The sequence below is a fragment of the Cervus elaphus genome, chromosome 20, assembly GCF_910594005.1.
Source record: "Cervus elaphus chromosome 20, mCerEla1.1, whole genome shotgun sequence".
In the NCBI taxonomy this organism is placed as follows: Eukaryota; Metazoa; Chordata; class Mammalia; order Artiodactyla; family Cervidae; genus Cervus; species Cervus elaphus.
This window is the reverse complement of record NC_057834.1, coordinates 59,684,206-59,707,419: the sequence shown is the minus strand read 5'-3', so window position 1 is coordinate 59,707,419 and position 23,214 is coordinate 59,684,206. Positions and strand designations below refer to the sequence as shown.

The 23,214-nt window shown below is 41.0% G+C and overlaps 1 protein-coding gene across 4 annotated transcripts in view; it reads left to right on the top strand.

The window, feature by feature from the left end:
* NTNG1 (netrin G1) overlaps window positions 1–23,214 on the top strand; it is a 364,236-nt gene that overhangs the window by 250,783 nt on the left and 90,239 nt on the right. For all 4 annotated transcript variants that reach the window (XM_043876960.1, XM_043876962.1, XM_043876961.1 and 1 more), the window contains exon 4: window positions 20,765–20,937. In XM_043876960.1, coding sequence (XP_043732895.1) covers window positions 20,765–20,937 — 173 coding nt within the window. The remainder of the gene's footprint in view (window positions 1–20,764; window positions 20,938–23,214) is intronic.

Here is a 23,214-nt window from a genome sequence, read left to right as displayed (position 1 = left end):
GAACAACAAAGGTCCATCTAGTCAAAGCTATGGTTTTTCCAGTGGTCATGTATGGATGTGAGAGTTGGACTATAAAGAAAACTGAGTGCTGAAGAATTGGTGATTTGAACTGTGGTGTTGGAGAAGACTCTTGAGAGCCCCTTGGACAGCAAGGAGATCCAACCAGCCCATCCTGAAGGAAATCAGTCCTGAATATTCATGGGAAGGACTAAAAGTGAAGCTGAAACTCCAATACTTTGGCCACCTGATGCGAAGAACTGACTCATTGGGAAAGACTGAAGGTGGGAGGAGAAGGGGATGACAGAGGATGAGATGGTTGGAGGGCATCACCAACTCAATGGACATGAGTTTGAGTAAACTCCAGGAGTTGGTGATGGGCAGGGAGGCCTGGTGTGCTACAGTCTATGGGGTCTCAAAGAGTCGGACATGACTGAGGGATTGAACTGAAGTGAACTGAACTGAACTATGGGAGAAGATAAATCCGCAGACGTAGCCAAGTGATTGCTTTAGAAGAAAGAGCCCTTCCTAAAGAACCAGTGTGTTGGAAGTGATCAAGGTGAAAAAATCAGGGTCTAACACCAAGTCTGGGCTTCCCAGATGAGGCTAGTGGTAAAGAACCTGCCTGCCAATGGGTTCTTTGAGCTATTAATAATGGTTTCGATCCTTGGGTCAGGAAGATCCCCTGGAGGAGGGCCCTTCTACCCACTGCAGTATTCTTGCCTGGACAATCCCGTGGACAGAGGAGCCTGGTGGTCTACAGTCCATAGGGTTGCAAAGAATCAGATCTGACTGAAGGTGACTTAGCACTCACACATAGGAACACCAAGTCTAATCACCAACAAATACAGGAACTAGGATGGATCCACAACAATCCTACTAAGAAGTGAAGATTAGAATCTGAGGTACATAGAACAGAGGATCAGCCTTGGAAGAAAGAGCCACAGCCTCAGAAATTGAGAATAAGGTTGTTAAAGGAAGGCACCAATGAAGAAGAGCAGAACTGGGTGCCCTGCCAATGTCAGGATCACAAGTAGAATGCGGGGGAAGGAGACAATCCCAAGGTACAGGCTCACAGATCAGAACAGTCTAGAGACAGGAGAAGCTGTTCTGGCACCACTGAGAGCATCTTGACAGTTTTAAATCCCTAGAGCCACTGCAGAAGCACCTGTACCACCTGGCGCTGTCTGCCGGGTTGTGGGGTCAGCCTGCTTGCTTCCCAGTAGGGTCCTGACACCAATCAATGGTGACCACACGGCCCCACGCGGACACCTCCATCGAGCAGAGGGCATGCTGTCGGGCAGATTCACTGTCAGCTTCCTAGCTTACTCTTTGTCATAAAGCTCTTGTGTTTACCAGTGCATTAAATATAACCCTGCAATAGAAAACCCTCATTTTCATGCTTGAAATATATTATCTAATGGCATATCTATTTGACTTTTACTACATGCCTTTCATTCCTCTAAGTGAGGTAATTGACCTTTACTTTGCTACCCTGTGGATTGAAAGGCTGTACCACACTCTGCATTTGATATTTCCAGTCCTGCAGGAGAGGCAATTTTGATATGCTTTTGTTGCAGTCCTGCACTTCGGGCGGACCCTCAAACGAAGGAAAACCTCAAGGCCCAAGACTGATTTGCGGCAGTTATTGTCACCATCATGTGGCTTTTATTAGAAAAAGCACAGGTCACTTCATTTCTAAGACCATTTCTATGGAGTCTAAGGAGTGTGCGCCTATAATGCTTCCAGAACCTTCCACCTCTGTTTCAGACAACATATCCTCCTTGTCTGACTTCAGTGATATTCTTTAGGGATCAGCAGCATTTTTCAGGTTTGCTTCAAGCACCTTAAAGTTTAAAATTGTATCCAAACTATATAATTTATAAGAGAGAAAAAAAATATTTGTGTTACTGGTAAAAGCTTAGCCTTTTTGTCAGCCAGGGGTACCCAGAAACCCTTTGTGTGATAATTTATCACTAGTGTTAAACAGAGCTCTAGAAGGCAGAGGAAGACTGAGCTTTCTCTGATGCCCTTTCAGTTCTGATGTCCTTTTCACGACCAAAAGGACAACAACAAAAATGATGATAGTGGTGGGGATAATGATGAGGCTAATAAACATTTACTATGTGCCAGGCACTGTTTTTAAATGCGTTGAAGATAATAATATATTATTCTTCATAGCGAGGATTCCCTGATGGCTCAGCAGTAAAGAATCTGCCTGCAATGCAGGAGATGCAGGAGACAGGAGTTCGATCCCTGGGTCAGGAAGTTTCCTGGAGGAGGAAATGGCAAACCATTTATAGTTTTCTTGCCTGGAAAATTCCATGGACAGAGGAGCCTTGCCATGGGGTCACGCAGAGGCGGACACAACTGAGTGACTGAGCACATTCTTCATAGCAACCGTATGAATTAAATACTGTTATTATCCAGTTTTACAGATGAGGAAGTTGAGGCATATAAAAGTATGTAACCTGCCTGAGGTCACAGTGCAAGCAAGTAGTTGAGCCAGAGTCCAAATTGAGGCATTTTGTACTTGAGAGACAGAAGACCTGAATACAAGTTTAGATCCTAATACACTTGGACAAGTTGTGTATATAATGAGGGTATTTCACTAACATCTGGTTTCTAGAGAATCCTCAGGTTTGTTCATTTACCCTCAGGAGGTACAGGATCCTCCTAAACATCCTAGGAGAATTTCAGGAACCCTCGGGACAGGCAATCAATCAGTGAAGTCCTATTATATGAAGAACAAAACTCCATCATTTCTGTGTGCTGACTAAAGACTGAAGATAGGGAATGGGTGTTGGGAGCTCCTTATTCCTGGGAAGCATGTGATTAATCGCTGAGGGCTTTGACCTCACCATATAATTGTGTCCTTTCCTGTGGTCCATCTTGCAGTCTAGAAACTCTTCTCTGGATCCTTCCCTCTGTCTTCCTAGTTCTGAGTCCCCCTGAGACAAGGATTTGGATGAAAATAGTATATTTGGGGGTAGGGCTTCCCAGTTGGCGCTAGTGGTAAAGAACCTGCCTGCCAATGCAGGAGACATAAGAGATCCAGGTTTGATCCCTAGATCTGGAAGATGCCCTGGAGGAGGGAATGGCAACCCACTCCAGTATTCTTGCCTGGAGAATCCCAGGGACAGAGGAGCCTGGCAGGCTACAGTCTATCGGATCACTAAGAGTTGGACACGATGGATGCGACTTAGCACATCACAGTAGAGTACATTTGGGAAATAATTCCAGAAAACTCTGAGAGGGAATGAGAAATAAATAGAGCAGGAAGGAAAGTCAATAAAGTTGAAATTTTCAATCTTTCTCCTTGAGAGGCAAGGAAACTGGAGCATTTATCCGCAAGCATCCAGCCCTCATTGACTGAAGAAAGTGAAAGTGAAAGTTGCTCAGTTGTGTCCAACTCTTTGCAACCCCATGGACTATATACAGTCCATGGAATCCTCCAGGCCAGGATACTGGAGTGGGTAGCCTTTCCCTTCTCCAGGGGATCTTCCTAACCCAGGGATCAAACCCAGGTCTCACACATTGCAGGCGGATTCTTTACCAGCTGAGCCAGCAAGGAAGCACTGGCTGAAGGATGCTCCTGAAAAGGTGATTCACCTCTAGCTTGTTCAACTTGCTGGCCACACACCACACACACTGAGGCCAGAGACCAGGAGCTGGTCTGGCTGGGAACTGTCTGCAGGGTGTGGTGGTGCTTTTACTACACACTTTTGCCTTACTGAAAATCCTCTCTCCTTCTCTTTTCCTTCATATCAAATGATTTTGGTAACCTATTAAAAGCAGAGCTGAAGTCTTTAGCAACTAAAATCAGAGTAGAAAGTGCTCAGTGTTTAAGTACTTGAAAAACTATTGGCTTACTTTGTTTAAAGTATTGCTAATGTGATTCAGGGAGAGGCAGGCAGGGAGGTGTGTGGGAAAAACTGAAACCATTATGTTTCCATATTAAAACAAGTTTTATCCTACTACTGCATGTAAGCAATCTCCATCTGAGTTTTATCTGTATCTGTAAAATGAGAGAGAGAGAGCAAGACCTGCTGCTCTCTCTCAAACTTGCTGTGTAAATGAAATAAAACACCATTAGGAAAATGCATCTTTTGAACGTACGTTTAAACACGAGTAAGCTAAAAAAATACCAGCTTATTTGTTATTGTTATTATTTTTTCTGATCCTGTGTTTCCACATTTCCACAATGAGGGTATGAGATTGGATGATTCTTCCAACAAATATTTTGAAGAGCCTGCTCTACACCAGGCACCCTGAAAGTTCCGTTCAGGAACTGGGATTTAGCCTTGCCCTCATGAAGTCCACAAGCCGGGTCCCTCTCCTCCACACTGCAGTCCCTCATGGTACACCAGTGCTTCTTCTAATCCTTCTGTTAAATGCAAAACAAGAACTAAAAGGCCTAGTGACTGGTAGTTAAGACAATAAGTCCCTTCTTTCGGTGGATATTGTTCAATTGAAAGCTTTACTTGTTTTGCTTGTTTTAATGTTTCAATACTCATAAATAATATAATCTTCACCACAGAGTCTTATATATTGTAAGTGTTTAGTAAATATTTCACAATGATTGATGATGACAGTCAAGTGGGGACTAAAAGTTACTAAACTTACCTAGTCATGAGCTCTTGGACATGGCCGAGTGACTAAACACAGCACAGTGCAATCATGAACCATATGTGGTGGCGCTTGACATGCTCTCTCATTCAAAAGTCAAAGTAAAACCAAATGAAGCTACTCATTGTCATTTCTGTTTTACAAATAAGAAACTAGACTTAGTCACTAGCCTAAGGTCAAACAGTTGAGAAGTGATCAAGGGGATATTCAAATCCAGGTCTTGAAACTCCAAAGTACAGCACTATTCACCTTAACTTAAAAAGTCACTTCATTTTAGAGAAAGAAAACAATAAAAAACTTTTAATAAGAATTGTATAAGCTTAGAATTGGAATGAAGTTTGAAATTATCTAGCATATTCTGATGCCCATCTCCTAGTGGTACCATGTCTCCACTTTCCAATTCTAAATTCTCAACAGAAAAGTCTGGTTGGCCCAGCTCATCTTTTCAAGCCAGGCCATAAATTTCGGGTTGTCAGTTAATGTTTGTAATGACTGCTTTGAAGTCTTACATCCAGTCTAGTTCGATCATCTCAGGACGTAGTCAAGTCATGGAAAAGTAACATGGTATATTGGGTCAGGATCTTTTGGTTGCTAGTAATAGGAAGATAATTCAAACTAGTTTAAACAAAATAGATACTATTTTGCCTCGTTACTAGGAATCCCGGACACTGATTCAGACAGGCTGGCGGTATAGGCTACACAAAGTCATTAGGATATTATTCCTCTCTCTTAGTTTTGCTCTCCTCTGTCTTAGCATTGTTTTAAGCCAAGATTCTCATGTTGTGGACAAGATGGTCAATGAGCAGTTCCTGGTTACTTACTGCCAGTGTAGCAGAACTATAAGGGGAAAGAATTCTCACTCCCATAATCTCAGCAAAGACCGAAGGTCCAGTTTTTGCAGAGATTAAGTCATGTTTCCATCCTTGAATCAATCTTTGTGTCCAAGAAAATAGAATGGATTGGTTGGCCAAGCTTGGCTTCTCTGCTCATCCCTGGAGCTGCAAGCTGGAATACCCCACCTGAACCTCTTAGCCTCAAAATGAGATAGGATGGTCCCAAAGAGTTGTTACAAAAGGAAGAAGGGGTCTGGGGTATGCCAAAACACACACATACTTACTGTAGTTTAGATATTGCCAGAAGGCAGGGCCAATCAGGCAGCCAAAATAGGGTATTTTTCAAACACAAACCAAACCCTTCACCTTTCAAAGAAATTAGCCACAGAAAGCCAGTTTAATTCATCTAAAACGGATCAGCGGGGCTTCCCTGTTGGCTCAGATGGTAAAGAATTTGCCTGCAATGCGGGAGAACTGGGTTCTCCCTGGGCTGTGAAGATCCCCTGGAGAAGGGCATGGCAATCCACTCCAGTATTCTGCCTGGAGAATCCCCATGGACAGAGGTGCCTGGCAGGCTACAGCTGCAAAGACTCATAAAGAGTCTAACATGATTGAGTGGCTAAGTACGGCACAGTACAGCACAGAATCAATCAACTAATAAGTGATTGAACTCAGATGTCTTGATCATATATCATTTGACTTTAAACTATGACTCTGATCCATATTAACTTACTTTAAATTTCATTTCTCATTAAAACAGTCTCATACATTTGGTACAGATCCTGTCTCTGAAGATTTAACTATATCGATGGAAACACTGACTCTCATCCTGACAGTATGGATACCATCTAGTCACTTTTCCCTGACCACATCCTATCTATCGGATCTCTTCAGAACTATTGCTGTACTGCATTTCTGTTCTTAGAGTTCTTTGTTTCTCTGCTTTTAACAGTCATAGCAGGTAAGATCATGCTCTTTTAGTGGGAAGGTTCCTTTCTCCAACCCCCCCCCCACACACACATTTTATCGTTTTGGTCTTTAAACTTCAACTTTTCCAAGGCTTGTTAACAAAAGTAGGCCACCAAATAAGGGGAAAAAACTGAAGGCTTTGCTAGGTGCATTCTTCTCTATTGGATATTATTTTATTTCTCAGAAAAAGGAGAATTAGAAGAAAGCTATTTCCCCCAATTTTCCATACCACCCATGAGAATCTAATTCAATTTTCTCTCAAATTTTGTAGTGAAAAGTAAAAGTACAGAGTACGGTTGCTATAGTGTATTCTTTTGCACAGATTTGACTTTTATTTCTAGTTATAAAGCTATTTATTCAGTCTGATCCATTTTTAATCAGACTCTAATGTAACCATTTGAAGAAATAAGACCTTTGTAAGTGGATAAGTATACACATTTCAGAGATCTCAAAATCTTACCTGACAATCCAACCTGATGAAGGAATCCTACGGTGTCAGATGGCTTATAGCTCTACAGTTCTCTTACAGAAGAATCTTACTGAACTCTGGCTTTGCAGAGCACAGAACTTTAAGATTATTCCTCCTCTACTTTTCTTTTGTCCCAATTAATCCGAGAGAAAGAAGAGAATTATATTTTTAATGCAAGGAAATATATAACAAATTATCATAGTATAGCTCACATCAAGGGCTTCCCAGGTGGTGCTAGTGGTAAAGAATCCGCCTGCCAATGCAGGAGACATAAGAGATGTGATTTTGATCCCTGGGTTGGGACGATCCCCTGGAGAGGGCATGGCGATCCACTCCAGTAGTCTTGCCTGGAGAATTCTGTGGACAGAGGAGCCTGGCCGGCTACAGACCATGGGGTCACAAAGAGTCAGACACAACAGAACAACTTGGCATGCACACAGTTCAGATCAAATTGGAATTTAAAAGATAGGTGAAAAAAAATTCACTTATGTGGTTCTATAAAGAAAACAAAAAATCTAATTTAACTGGTTACTATAAACCACAGAATGGGTGAACACAACTTGAATACATCAAAAATATTTAGAATTGGTTTTTAGATCAGGAGTATATTCAGTTTCCCAAAATAAAAAGGCTGACTCTTAAACAAGCTGGGGCTTATTTTCTGTGCACAAGAGGACATGGGCAGGTTGGTGGCTGGGGGCACACATAGTGTGTGAGGACATCACAGGGCCTTGATTTCCTCCTAGCCTCCTGCATGCCTATCCTTAAACAGAACTTCTATTCTTATGATTGCAAAGCTTTAAGTCCCTCTAGTTTTTCAGTCTATACCCCAGACAAACAACAGGAGGAAGGGGCAAAGAAAAAGGATCAAAAAGCCAAAGGAATGATTCCATTCAAGCTGTCCTTTTTAAAAAGTTTTCCTGAACACCCTATATAATAATATCTGGTTACATATTATTGGTCAGAACTACATAATTTGGTCAACTTCAGAGGAAGAGCAGCCTGCAAAATGCATATGTAAGTTTTCTCACATGTTTTATAGAGGAAGGGAATGCAAAGAACTTTTAGATAGCTATGAATTTGCCATACCTACCTATAAAAATAGCTGTAATAATAGCCAACATGTATTGAATATTTACTATCTACTACAATCTGTGATAAACACTTAACATGGACTGTTTCATTTAACATTCATAACAATCTTATAATTACTAATAGTGGTCCATATTAAAGATGAGGAAACTGATACTCAGTTGGGGACTAGAGCTAGGACTAGAACTCAGGCCCTTAGTATCCAGAGTGCAAGCTCTTAATACCATGTTGCCCTGTCCATCTTATAAAATCTGGTTCCCTGAACAGTGGTCATTTATATTTCTGGGATCGGAGACCCCTAGATATTTTTTTTCCTAAAAAGAATTAGAATGGTTCACTATGTACATATTAAGCATCTAAGATCATCTATAATTGCTAATTGGTCTTGGATTAGTTGAGTTTTAATTTAACTAGCTCTCTACTCTTTACCTGCCAGCCTTCAGATTGATTGGTTGTGCAGAGGAGAGTGGCAGTCTGGATTGTAATGATTATCTTGTTATGTCTTTTATCCTTCAGCACATCTTGTCCAACCAGATTTCTCTTGGGTGTTGTTAACAGGTCACAGAGCATCATCATATACCCATTCCAAGCTCAGACAATGTATTATCTCAAATTTATAAGCTCTTACTTTTATTTTATAGTCATGATACTCTAGTCTCCCTGGCAAGCTTTAGAACTAGAAACGGACTATTTTTAATACTATCTAAAAGAAACGGCATTTAAGTGAATCATGTAATCTGATCTTCACTATGGATAAGTTTAGGGTATCAATTAAGGTTTAAATGGAATTTTTAGAGGGTATGAAAAATGCCATAAGAAGATTTTCCAGTTCTTGTTTCATCAATTTTTGGACCAAATCATTAAGATCCCAGAGTTAATGAAAAACTGATCAGTATCTCAGTTTTTATTTTACACTCCCAGAGAAAACTGTATGACAATATATTTCTCTGCTTCAAAAATCAGTTTGCAAAAATAATTCTTCCAAGAACAAAAGTTAGGAAGTGGAAGTCTCATCATACTAGTATGGCCCCAGTATGGAAGGGCCATACTAGGAATTCAGATACAGTGTTGTGAAAAGAACGAGCTTAAGAGCCATATGGAAACCTGCCCTCTGGATTTGCAGGTGGCTTCCCAGAGTCCTAACACCCCTCCTTTCATCTATGCTTCTCATGTAATACAGGAAGCCAAACACAAGTTGAATGTTCATCCTCTTTGTTGGTCTGTTAGTGTGTTCCTGCTTTCAAAAAATTATAAACCTGTTGGGCTTCTCCGGTGGCTCAGTGGTAAAGAATCCATCGGCAGTGTAGGAGCTACAGGAGATGCAGGTTCAGTCCCTGGGTTGGGAAGATCCCCTGAAGAAGGAAATTGCACCCAACTCCAGTATTCTTGACTGGAGAATCCCATGGACAGAGGAGTCTGGTGGGCTACAGTCCATGGGGTCCCAGACAGTTGGACATGACTGAGGTGACTTAGCACACATGCAAGCAGATTTCTACTTCACATGGAACTCTGACCATTGCATAGCTCATAAAAACACATCTTCTGAAAACATTTTTGCTTACCAGTGATAAGTAGCATTAGACACTAGATTTTATTCGTGGAGGAATAGGTAATTGAATGCTGGAAAGTTTGGAGCCCTCTCTTTCATAGTGGGATTAGGGTCAGACCAGCCCCATTTGATGTTTGAAGATCTAGCCTTTGAGATAAGATTGTGATTAAAAATACAAGTAATAATAGTAGTAGTTTATATTTATTAAGTGCTTATTGCATATGAGTTGCTGTTTTCAGATATAATTTAAATTGTGTGCAAGATTCTCTTTAACAGTGCCTTAAACAAAGCAGAAGTTCATTTCTCTCTCCCTGCAGTTGGAAGGTAGATGCTCCAGAGCTGGGATGGTGGCTCTGTTCCACACACCCACCTTGATTCACATTCCCCTGACTGCAGGGGATGTTGTTTGAGGCCCTAGTCCACTACCAAAGTCCGTGAGATCTGAGATGGTTTCATACCCTGTACCTGTTCCAGGAGCTAAATGAGACATGGGAATGGGGTGCAGACACAATAGGAGTATCATAGACACCACTCCTGTAGTGTGCCATTGGCTGGCCACTCTTAGCTAAAGAAAATGCTGGGAAATGTAGTCTTAATGCCTGTGACCATATGCCTAGATAAAACTGTTCTGGTGTGGAAAAAGAAAGATCAATGAGCAGTTTCTGCCTCATCACAGTGTATCATTCAATCCTCCTAGCAACCACTAAGGTAGTATTTTACTATCCTCATTTTATAGAGGAGCGAAATGAGCTTAAGACTTTGTCCTGGAGTAGGAAATGGCAACCCAGTCCAGTTTTCTTGCCTAGGAAATTCTGTGAACAGAGGAGCCCAGTGGGCTATAAACCACGGGGTCTCACAGAGTCAGACACGACTTCGCAACTAAACAACAAAGGTTCCTGCTAATGCCAGAATGCCTAACCCCAGAGCCCAAACTCTTATCCACTGTTTTCTGTCATCTCTTTTGGATAAATACCCTATTTCACTTAGTTAATTTTTTCATTTGTCTAATGCACAATTTAGTGGGTGTTAGTATATTCAAAAAGTTGAGTAGCCAACTATCAAATTCCAGACCATTTTTATCACTTAAAGCCCTGTTCATTAGCAGTCATTCCCCATTCACTCCTCTCCCCAACTCCTGCTGATCACTTGTCTGCTTTCTGTCTGTACAGACTTGCCTTTTCTGGGTACTTCACATAAAGGAAAACTTACTATGTGGCCTTTTTGTCTGGCTTCTTTGATTTAGTATAATGTTTTCAAGGTTAACCATGTTGTAGCATGTTCCAGTACTGTATTACTTTGTTTTTTTCTACTGTATTGTTATCTGCATCTTCTTTATTCATTCATCAGTTGATAAGCATTTGGGTTGTTTCCACTTTTGGCTATTATGAATAATGCTGCTAGGAGCATTTTTGTACAAGTTTTCATATGGATATGTTTTCAGTTCTCTTAGGTAAATATCTAGGAACAGAATTGTTGGGTCATATGGTAACTTTATGTTTACTTTTTTGAGGAACTGCCAGATTGTTTTCCAAAGTGACTGCACAATTTTGCAGTCCTACCAGCAATACATGAGGGTTCTAATTTCTCTACATCATTACCAATATCTGCTGCTATCCATCTTTTTAAATTGCCATCATCCTAGTGGATGTGAAGTGGTATCTCATTGTGATATTAATTTGCATTTTTCTAATGACTAATGGGGCTTCCCTTGTGGCCCACCTGGTGAAGAATCTGCCTGCAATGAGGGAGACCTGGGTTCAATCCCTGGGTTGGGAAGATCCCCTGGAGAAGGGAAAGCCTATCCACTCCAGTATTCTGGCCTGGAGAATTCCATGGACTATGCAGTCCATGGTCCATGGAGTCCCAAAGAGTCAGACACGACTGAGCGACTTTCACTTTCACTAATGAGGGACTTCCCTGTGGCTCAGACAGTAAAACATCTGCCTATAATGCAGGAGACCGGGATTCTATCCTTGGGTGGGGAAGATCCTCCGGAGAAGGAAATGGCAACCCACTTCAGTACTCTTGCCTGGAAAATCCTGTGGACAGAGGAGCCTGTTGGGCTACAGTCCATGGGATCACAAAGAGACGGACATGACTGAGTGACTTCACTTCACTTCACTTCAGTGACTAATGATGTTGAACATTTTTTATGTGTTTACTGGTACTTACTGGCCATTTGCATGTATCTTTTTGGAGAAATATCTGTTTAGATCCTTCATCCATTTTCTGACCTATTAAAGTTTTATATTATATTTAATTTATTCTATAACCCTGTTACGTTCCGCTTGTGACTACAGCTAGAACCTTTGTGTCAGGTTTAGGCCAGACATTTCCAAACAACGTGGTGGAAGACAGAAGGTGTGCATAAGGATCACCCCCACGATTTTAGTTTTCTTGTTTGGCAGGACTTTGACACAGTGGTGAGCTCAGTAGTCCTTTTCAACTTTTACTGTGCACATAAATCACCTAGAGACCTGGCTAAAGTCCAAATTCTTATTCAGTAAGCCTGGGAGAGGCCTGAGATTTTAACAAGCCCTCGGGGTGATCCCAGAGCTGCTGGTCCACAGACCACATCTTGAGTAGCAAGTGTTAGAGAATAAGTATCAGTATTGTTGCTTAGAACCTTGAGTCTAATTCTCCTCTGAACTGCTTTGTTCTTCTTTGAATAAAGTTGTATCCTTGAAAGAGCCCAGATTTTGGAATTGACTCTCAGTACCACTTAACCAGCAGTATGTTTTTTTCAGCAAGTTACTTTACTGCTCAGCTATGCTTTCTACATCTCAAAATCGCAGATTGTTATTACTCCTGAAAGTGATGAGGATAATGTGAAATAACATACATAAGTCATCTATTTTATTTGTATAGTGGGCCTTGGTAAGTGTTGATTTTTTTTTCCACTTGCCTTCAATGGTAGGTACTGTACCTCTGTTTGTTTAGTACAAATACTTGCTTATCAATGTGAAGACACAGACAACTCAGTTTTACCATCCTTCTTCCCTATATTGCTGTGATTCAAGGATTCAGTCTTTGTGGCCTGTCCTTAGTCTGTGTATGTTTCATCTTCTTTAGTCAACAGGTTGCATGTTCTTGGAGATAAGGATGCTGAGTTGTTGTTCTTTAGAATCCATGAGACCTTTCACAATGTTATCCAGAGAAATATGTTATTAATTAAACCTTATGGAGGGCTTCCCTGGTGGCTCAGAGGTAAAGAATCACCTGCAGTGCGGGAGACATGCCTTTTATCCCTGTTTTGGGAAGATCCCCTGGAAAAGGAATGGCAACCTAGTCCAGTGTTCTTACCTGGGAAATACCAGGGACCAAGGAGCCTGGAAGGCTACAGTCCATGGGGTTGCAAAGAGTCTGATACAACTTAGCAACTAAACCACCATCACCACCAAAACTTATGGAATGAATCCGCTCATTCCAGCAGTAGTAGTAACAAGAGTGACAGTAGAAATTTTTTAAAAAATTGAAATTAACATTTTTAATATCTTTCTTAAGAGTATGCATGGGTTATCTCATTCAGTTGACAAAACTGTTCTTTGAAGCACATTCATTTATTGTCCTTATAGCAGCTGAAGCCTGGCCACGCTTAGAAAGACAGCATGCATTCTCTAATGGTTGGTAAGAGCTGAGTTCTGAAAGCTAGCTGCCCATAGTTCAAAGTTCTGCTCTAGATCAAACTACCTGGGAGACTTGAATTTCTTACCTCTCAATATTCAAATGTGTCATTTATAATTATTAATAGGGCCAATTCCGTGGGATTATTTTTGAAGTTTGTATGAAGAAATGTGTGAAATATGCAAGAAGCACTTAGCACAGTGTCAGGTGCTTGGACGCACTTCGTCAAGGTTAGCTCTGTCTATTCCTTTGTTAACTCACTCATGTAAGCCTCACAGCAAGTAAGTAGCAGAGGCGGAATTTGAACCCAGGCCGTCTGATTCAAGTGTCATAACTCATAATCTCTATGTCATTTTGCTGAGCCTCTTCTAGTTCAAATAATATATTGAAGTAGAAATAAAAAATTCATGTGTTGAAGTGAAAAGAGAAAGGTCAAGGGGCTGCAGAGGGAGAAAAAATATGCGAAGCATTTTATAATTTATCACCTTTTGAAAAAGACATCTCTGACTCTCTGATATTTGTGCTATCTCATTTTCTACAAGTATTTGTGTAGCGAGTGCTTGTTGAAGGCAAAGCCAGGCAAACCGGATTCAAGTTTTGTATTGACAAAAGTTTATGTCCTTTGAGAGGGGTCTTATTAAGGAAAAACCTTCATTAATTAAAAAATATAATGATATCTTATTTGTGAAAGTAATATGAAAGTATATGACCACACGGACACATTGTTAGGGTCCTTCTCAAGGTTGTGGAAGGGCCCCCTGATGCTTAAACTTCATTTACTTTGGGATGAATCCTCCTGTGGCATTAAAGTAGCCAAACAGCATTTTTGGTTTTTGTTTCGCAAAGCCTCAGTTTTCAACTTCTTTGTCTTGGTACCTTTATTTGAAACACTTCTAATAGATTATATGTGCAGACCTCTAACTCACCGGAAAATCTGGGGGATAGCATGCTTCCCAGAATAAATATATTAAGTTATAAAAAAGAAAACAAAACACAGGCAGACTACATGAGCTTTTCATACCTACTGGCAGGTGGCACAGATCTAAATGTTGGAGCCTTTTTATAAGCAAGATTAAATTGACTCATGACAGCTGGTCACTAAAATACAGGAAGTGCAAACCTGATTGAAAGCAAGAATACACTGGTTTTCATTAAGTTTGCATCACAGAATAGAGCTCACTTTTTGAAAGTCTGTCTTTGCAATGCCCTTATTTGACAGTATATGCAATTTGGCACTTACAAGTAGATCTTTGAGGTACAAGCAAGTCAGTTCGTTCCATCTGCAGTGTCTTGGTATGCATTCACACACGTAAACAGAATCAGTGAATAGGCTCAGCTCTCCGGAACATCAGATACATGAACACTAGCAAAGCCTGTTAGGTCTCCACTTGTACAATTCCTCCCCCCGCCGAAGTGAAGGCAGATGTGGCAGCTGGATGGCCATGGAAATGGATTCTGAATCTGTCAGAGACGAGTGGATATCATGGAAGTCTGCCCTCCACGCTATCACAAGGCTGGAGGTCATAACACCAGGAATTGAGAGCAATCTCCTAGCATTGTGAAATGCATTTTTTTTCTTTTTTTATGTTGGGGGAAAAGCCACTCTAGCAAGGGCTCTAGATAAAGGAATTTAGTGTCTGATTGGAATGGAGTGATAAGAATAAACTGGGCTGTGGAAAATGAAAGGGAGCCATTTCCAAATATAGGCCAATGTCGTGATGCCTCAGCGTCCACTCCAACAAGCGGTCAGCAGGTTTACTGAGCACCCAGGTAGTGCTCTGCCAGACTTCAGCTGAACCAAGGTGGCCATCCTTACAGGAAGGAGTTGATTCTAAAAGATTCCCATTTCAGAAAAACTATGCTACACAAATGCTCCTCTAAGTTGTTTTTTCTCTTCTCTAAGTTGAATTCGTCTCATGGGTCCTTAGGCAATTTTTTTTTCCTTGACAGTCTTGTGTTAGCTTTCAGACATGTGGCAAATCGTCTGGAGTTCAAATTAAATTAAATTGAGCTTATAAGTTCTCACCAATTTTACAAAGTTCCTTTGCCCAATATAAGGTTAGTTGTGAAAACCAGTGTTGAAGGCAATTTTCAGCACACATCTTAGAGGGTTGAATTTAGTACAATGCTTATAATTCTCTATTTTTAGTCCATTGCTGTATTAATCATAGTAGAACAGGCACATGAAGTTCCTGCTTTCAGGAAGTTTGGTTGTTGATTAGTCACCTGGTGTTTATCTGTTTATTTGTCAGATATTTTTTAAACACTTATTACATGCCAAGTAACTTGACTCATGCTAGGAATGTTGCAATAAATAAGGCAAATATACTATTGCTCCCAGGAGCTTAAACTCCAGTGAGAGTGACCGAGCAATAAACAATTACAATACAGCCTAAGTCTAGAGCAGAGGTGGAGTGGACTTCATTATGTGAATAGCCTTGCCTTGTGTCAGAGGAGCAAGGCTCAGAGAAGCATTCTCTAACCAGCAGATGGTTTTTGAAATGCCACCTAGGGTCCAGAACTGAGATTTCCAAGTTGACACCTGAATAGTAAAAATTATGCAGGTAAAAGAGGTAGAGGTATGTTCTAGCCAGATGGAACAGCTTAAAAGTTTACCTGAAGGCAAAGTTTGACTGAACTAGTTGTAGAATTGGTAAGTGGTCCAGATAAGAATGGAGAAGGAACACAAGATAGATTTCAAAGGGGCTGATAGGCCATGTTAAAGATCTTGGACTCTATTCTGGGAATAAAGGGAACTCTTTCAATGGTTCTAAGCCAAAGTGACCCAAATATTTTTGTGTAAATGAGTGTTTGCCTATTGTGATGAGGTTGGGCTGAAGGAGAAGTGTGAGTGGAGGCAGTTTTCTCGTTAGAAGCCATTGGAATAAACCAGATAAACGATGATGGTGATGTCAACAGGGAAGTGACTGTGGCTAGAGCTGTTTATATTTTGAGAGTTATCGTAAAAGAGGAGGAATATCAGAACTGGGTGAGAGATGGAGTGAGGACAGATTCGATGTGATAGGAAAGGGAGTGGGAGTGCTTGTTCTTCACAGGCTGACTAGAAGGTGATGCAAGGCCCTGAGGCTGAAAACATGCAAGAATGAGTAGGTGGTGGTTGCTGTTCAGTCACTCAGTTGTGTCTGGCTCTTTGTGACCCCATGGACTGCAGCACACCAGGCTTCCCTGTCCTTCACTATCTCCTGGAGTTTCCTCAAACTCATGTCCTTTGGGCCGATGGTGCCATCCAACCATCTCATCATCTGCCTCTCCCTACTCCTCCTGCCCTCAATCTTTCCCACCATCAGAGTCTTTTCCAATGAGTCACTTCTTCGCATCAGATGGCCACAGTAGTGGAGCGTCAGCATCAGCCCTTCCAGTGAATATTCAGGACTGATTACCTTTAGGATTAACTGGTTTGATCTCCTTGCAATCCAAGGGACTCTCAAGACTCTTCTCCAGCACCACAATTCGAAAGCATCAATTCTTCGGTGCTCAGCCTTCTTTGTGATCCAACTCTCACATCTGTACATGACTACTGGAAACACTGAAGCTTTGACTAGATGGACCTTTGTCAGCAAAGTGATGTCTCAGCTTTTTAATATGCTGTCTAGGTTTGTCATCAATTTTTTCCCAAGGAGCAAGTGTCTTTTCATTTCATGGCTTCAGTCACCATCCACAGCAATTTTGGAGCCCAAGAAAATAAAGTCTGTCAATGTTTCCATTTTTTCCTCATCTGTTTGCCATGAAGTGATGGGACCAGATGCTGTGATCTTAGTGTTTTGAATGTTGAAGTTTAAGCCAGCTTTTTCACTCTCATCTTTCACCTATGTCAGGGACCAAAGCCAAATAGTTCCATTTTGGATATGCTGAGTTTGACATGCCCAGGAAAGGGAGATGCATATTTGATATTACAGTACCAGGGACTTATCAATATATTAATCAGATCATCTTTACCTAGTGATAATGGAAGGAGAGGGTTCTGTGAATTCCAATGGGTAACAGAGAATTTGATTCTCCTAAAATGTTTCCAAATATTTGAGTTTATTTTGCCTATGTTTACTTTTTTCTAGGGAAAAAATGATGCAAATCTGCTTGAAAGTGCCTATAATTCAAAAATAGTTAAGGACTACAGAGGAAATTGAAGGGACAACCTGGATAAGAGTGCCCAAGGAGAGTCACATAGGCTGACTGTGCTGGTACAGAACCCGAAGAACAGCGCATAAAGAGAAAAACAGAAGAGGGTTCTGAAAATGACCTTGAGAATCCAGTGGAGAGAGTGTGTCAGGAGAAAAGGGAGTGGTCCCACAGAGTGAAATCCTCATAAGAGGTTAGATAAGGCAAGGAAAAATATACATTGGCTTTTCACCAAGGGGGTTATGGGTGATCTTGGCAAGAGAGGCTCTGGTTAGTTGGAAACAGTTATTAAGTGGGAGAAGAGGAAAATGAGATGGCAAGTGCAGAAAATTCAAAGGGAAAGAGAGTGTTAAAGTCATAGCTAGAAAACACTAGGATACAAAGTAGATGTTTTTATTCCTTAAGATGGGAGAGATGCAATGAATAAAAATTCTAAAAGCCGGAAGAGCCTTAAATGACAGCCAACCAAAGCAAACACACAGAAACATTTAAGGGAATCAGAAGCTTAAAGATTGGGTGTCTACAGTGGGTAGGCTAGATATCAGGAGAGAGTTATGAATAGAGTTAAGCCTTGAATGATTAAAAAGTTTTTGGACAGGTAAACATGAATCATTAATTGAAAGAAATCTGGAAAAAATAAGACTAAATATTCATCTATTCTTCTTTCACTTCTTTTTGTTATTCAAATAGTATTTTCTCAGCAAATATAAAGTCTTTAGAATAGAAATTGCCTCTGACTTAGAGAGTGACTACCAGTATAAATACATCAGCAGCTACAAGATATATAATCCAATTTACAATTACTACTTGCATTCCTGATCTTCACACATGAAACTAGCATATTCTTTGGGGTCACATTGTTCATTTCCTCATTTGGATTTTTAACACCAGATAGGGTGCTAAATCAATGTAAGCTGGTGCTTCTATCACTTAGGTTCCTAACATATTCCATATTTATAAACACAGCCATAAATAAAGGTGCTAATGGAGAAAGAGAAAGATTATTTAATAAGCAACTTAGCACAAGTAACTCCCTGCCTATAGGAGATTTTTATAAGACCTAGCTCATAATTAAATACTGTCTGTTTCACTTAACTGAATCTTTTCTCTTTTTGAAAGATTGGAAGAATGTTAAAGATTCTGCTTATGTGTTGATGCTGAATAGCTATCGTTTAAATAGTAGCCTTTCAGCTTATTATAATTTATAACTATACAGAGGGCAGAGTGTAGTTACAGGTACTACAAATTGTAGTAGATCCCGAGGAAGCTGAGACTTGGTCTTAGCCAGGGAGGTTTGAATGGGTGGCCATTGCTTTAGGGGCTATACCTTTTAGTTAGAGGGGAGCTCGACAGCTCTCAGTAATAATCTTAGATATTCCTTTGCTTCCTTGCCATAAATATAGATCAGTATTCCAAACAGACCATCAGCGCACAAGAAAGAAGGTTAGATATTGCTGTATAGACATCATGGCTTCCCAGGTAGCTCAGTGGTAAAGAATCTGCTTGCCAGTGCAGGAGATGCAGTTGATGTGGGTTTGATCCCTGGGTTGGGAAGATCCCCTGGAGGAGGAAATGGCAACCCACTCCAGTATTCTTGCTTGAGAAGCCCCAAGGACAGAGCAGCCTGTTGGGCTAAAGTCCACGGGGTCCCAACGAGTCAGACATGACTTAGCAACTGAGCACACATGCGCATGCATATGTACAGACATTATAGAGACCAACAGCAGTCGTTAAAGTATCTTATTTTCTTACCTAAGAAAGAGTATCGTTACCTTTCCCAATTCATGACTTCTGCCAAAAAAGAAACCAAATGTCTTTGTGAAATTTGGCTTTTTATATTTTTGTCCTCATCCCTGGAAAAGGTAAGACTAGTTTAAAGATGCACAGAGAAGGCAATGGCACCCCACTCCAGTACTCTTGCCTGGAAAATCCCATGGACGGAGGAGCCTGGTGGGCTGTGGTCCATGGGGTTGCTAAGAGTCGGACATGACTGAGCGACTTCACTTTCCCTTTTCACTTTCATGCACTGGAGAAGGAAATGGCAACCCACTCCAGTGTTCTTGCCTGGAGTATCCCAGGGACGGGGGAGCCTGGTGGGCTGCCGTCTATGGGGTTGCACAGAGTTGGACACGACTGAAGTGACTTGGCAGCAGCAGTTTAAAGATGCACACGCACACACATAGTTTCAGGTCCTGACCCTGACAAATCTTGGCCCTTTATTCCCCAAGTCTTTGTGTCAAAGTTCTTTCCTTTGTATGGACATTTCTCTTCCCATATACATTGTTCTGACCTCTGGTCATAGACATTCTGTCAACCTGGGTTTAACTTCTCCAGAGGATGCAGCTTGTGTTTTGTATGTTATAGTTTATAACCTGCTGCCTCAACAAATATCAAGTCAGACTTTGCAATTTTACAGCCAGAGACTTTGGATGGGAATGTATTTTTGTGAAAATTGCATATTCCATTGTTGCCTCTCATATATCACACTTTTATTCACAGGCACCAAAGGGAAGACCTTGGCTAATGACCTCAAACCCCTGCCACACATAGGTTTTTCTAGTGTTCTAAGCACTTTTTTTTTTTCCTGAGTCATTTGATCCATTTATGTAAGATCTTTGTGATTATTTTACATGAGTAGGAAATCTGAGGGCTTCCCTGGTGTCTCAGATGGTAAAGAATCCCCCTGCAATGCTGGAAACCTGGGTCCTATACCTGGGTTAGGAAGATGCCCCAAAGGAGGACATGGCAACCTACTCCAGTATTCTTGTCTGAAGAATCCCTATGAACAAAGGAGCCTGGTGGGCTACAGTCCACGGGGTCCCAAAGAGTTGGACAGAACTGAGCAACTAAGCACAACACACAGGAAATCTGAGGATTTCTCAGGTTGGGTAGAGGCCTTGGTGGGAAAACTCTCTGCCTGAGAATGTCATTTTACAGCCCCAAATGAGAATATCTGACTATAAACTATTGGGATTTATAAAATTAATCTGAATAGTAAATTGTCTTAGTGGTTATATTTCTTTTTAAACAAAGAAGAATTGCCCTTCTGGTTTAAGGAAAAACAGAAGATGACATTGTTCTTCAAACCCAGATGTATTGTTGTAGATTTGATAGTAGCACAGAAAAGCTTCTCACTAGTGGCAATATTTTTCATATCTTTCGGGAAACCCTTGATTTCCGAGTACAGTTGTCTTAGGGGAGCCTCAGACCCCACTGAACTGACTGGTATTAGGATTCCACAAAGTATAGTATGAGCTCAGGCTGTATCATAACCCCACTTTCACCCTCAAAGGCACTTGTTAAAAAGATTCTGAGGGCTGGGCCTGCAAATCCACATTTTAGCAAGTAGCACTCAAGCACTGCCGACTATGAGAACCACAACTCTAGCAGATAGTTGGGTAAAGACTCAGTGATCTCCAAGATCAATTTGACTTAACAATGAACTCTTGTCTCTCCTCTGCCTAGGTGCAAATGTAATCTCCATGCCACTGTGTGTGTGTATGACAACAGCAAATTGACCTGTGAATGTGAGCACAACACTACAGGTCCAGACTGTGGGAAATGCAAGAAGAATTATCAGGGCCGACCTTGGAGTCCAGGCTCGTATCTCCCCATCCCCAAAGGCACTGCAAATACCTGTGAGTAACTTTTGCTTGGTAACACCATATTCTCTGCACGATAACCTGAGAGTTCCTCTCAATTTCACTTGCAATTGTGCTTGCACTCCTTTTCTAGTAGTCTCATTCCTCTTCAAAATGCAGCTGAAACTTTACTCCTTATTTTGCCACTTGTACGCACATTTCAGCACTTGGATTATCTGTTAAATTCAGTCTTCCAACATTGACATCAGTGTGTTGGGAAATGATGTAAAACCACAGAATAAATTCTGTCTAAATGGATGAAACAGGAGCTTTTTTTCCTTCCCCAAATTAATTTCTAAATTATTAGTTATTTCTAAAATAACAAAGGCTTTCAAAAATCTGAACACTGGCTTAATTTTAACCATAAACAACTTCCAGAAATTCTCTACATGTTTATAATCCCATTTCCCATACTGGGCAATCTAAGAGATGCTTTGTCTAAAAGATGCTTCCTTCTCTATATTTAGCTACAGCCTAACTTTGTCCAGTGAAATGGTTGGCTTTTTCCAAATTCCAACAGTTGAGGTCATGCCTGGCACGTGTCTTGTTAGGAGAGGCCACCTTCTGATAAAGACCATGACTGTAGAGCTGCAGGGACCACAATAAGAAAAAGAATGTGTGCATGTGAAAAGAGCACAGACATTATCTGTGTCCACAGAAACCATGAGAGATGGCCCATTACCATTCATGTGGGTGCCCCTCTGAAATCCATGAACCTTCCTAGGAAGACATGTTCTGACACACTCAAGGAGAGAAGTGATTAATTCCAGAATAAACAACCCAATTCCATGCATGGACCAATTAGCCACTCACAAAAGCCCAAGGTTTGACCTCTTTTAAAAGTAGAGAAGGGTGAGGTTGAGAATACACCCATTCAATGAGAAGTAACAGAAGCAGCAGAACAGTGAGCAGAGGGAGAATAAGTTGAAAAGCCACCACCTCTGTCTAAGGCTGCCAATGTTATCAGGCCCTTCAAAGCAGCACCTGTGAGAAACCAAAACCTAAAAACTAATGTCATAGGAACGAGGACCTTATCAAGTTAAATGTAAGAGTAATGGACCAAGTAACAAGCCATAAAGAATGGGGGCATAAAATTATGATAAAATTTTTATGAAGCAGGGAAGAAAATCCTTCAAAGGTTAAAAAAGCACCTCTTTGTGAGGGTATTCAGTTTCTTTCTGTGTTAAAGAAAAAACTGACAGTCTAGCTCCTAAAATTAATACATAAAGCTCTGTGAGAAGAAATGTTGAATTGTTTTTTCAAGGTGGCTTTATTAATGGAAACTCTGTGGAGTTTCCTCAATTGCTGAGAGCCATCAGTTCAGTTCAGTCACTCAGTCATGCCCAACTCTTTGAGACCCCATGGACTGCAGCATGCCAGGCTTCCCTGTCCATCACCAACTCCTGAAGCTTACTCAAACTCATGCCCATAGAGTCGGTGATGCCATCCAACCATCTCATCCTCTGTCATCCCCTTCTCCTCCCGCCTTCAACCTTTCCCAGCATCAGGCTCTTTTCCAATGAGTGGCTCTTCACATCAAAAGTATTGGAGCTTCAGCTTTAGCAGTGGTCCTTCCCTTGAATATTCAAGGTTGATTTCCTTTAGGATTGATTAGTTTGATCTCCTTGCTGTCCAAGGGACTCTCAAGAGTCTTCTCCAGCACCACAGTTTGAAATTCTTTGGCAATTCTTTGGCACTCTACCTTCTTTACAGTCCAACTCTCACATCCATACATGACTACTGGGAAAACCATAGCTTTGACTAAATGGACCTTGTCAGCAAAGTGATGTCTTTGCTTTTTAATACACTGCCTTCTTTAGTGGGACAGAAAGGAAAAGAACAATGTTCAAAACACTTGCTGGCATTCTGGCTCATCCTCAGGGATGAGCAACTTGTCAAGGCTTCTAGAAAGGCAGCTGGGATAGACTGCTGTTGAAGGCATTGGCTCCTATTCTAACACAGCCTTGTTTTTTCCTACCCATAACTGTGCTTCAAAGTCTTGCTTATTTCGAGATATTTCACTGGAAACACCTTCTGTGCCAGCTAAACTTTTTTGGTATAATGAATTTCTTGTTATAGTTTCCATGGAAATGACTTATATACCCCTAATATTTTGCATATTGCAGACCACCAGTTCACCCAGGTCAAAGAAGTGTAACCCCTTTCAGTTTGCCTTGTGGATCCTATTGTCTATCCATCCCTTAGTTTTTACTGACCTTCTCTAGACTTTTCCCCATCTGTTAAAATAGGAAGGTGACAGATGGATACAATGGC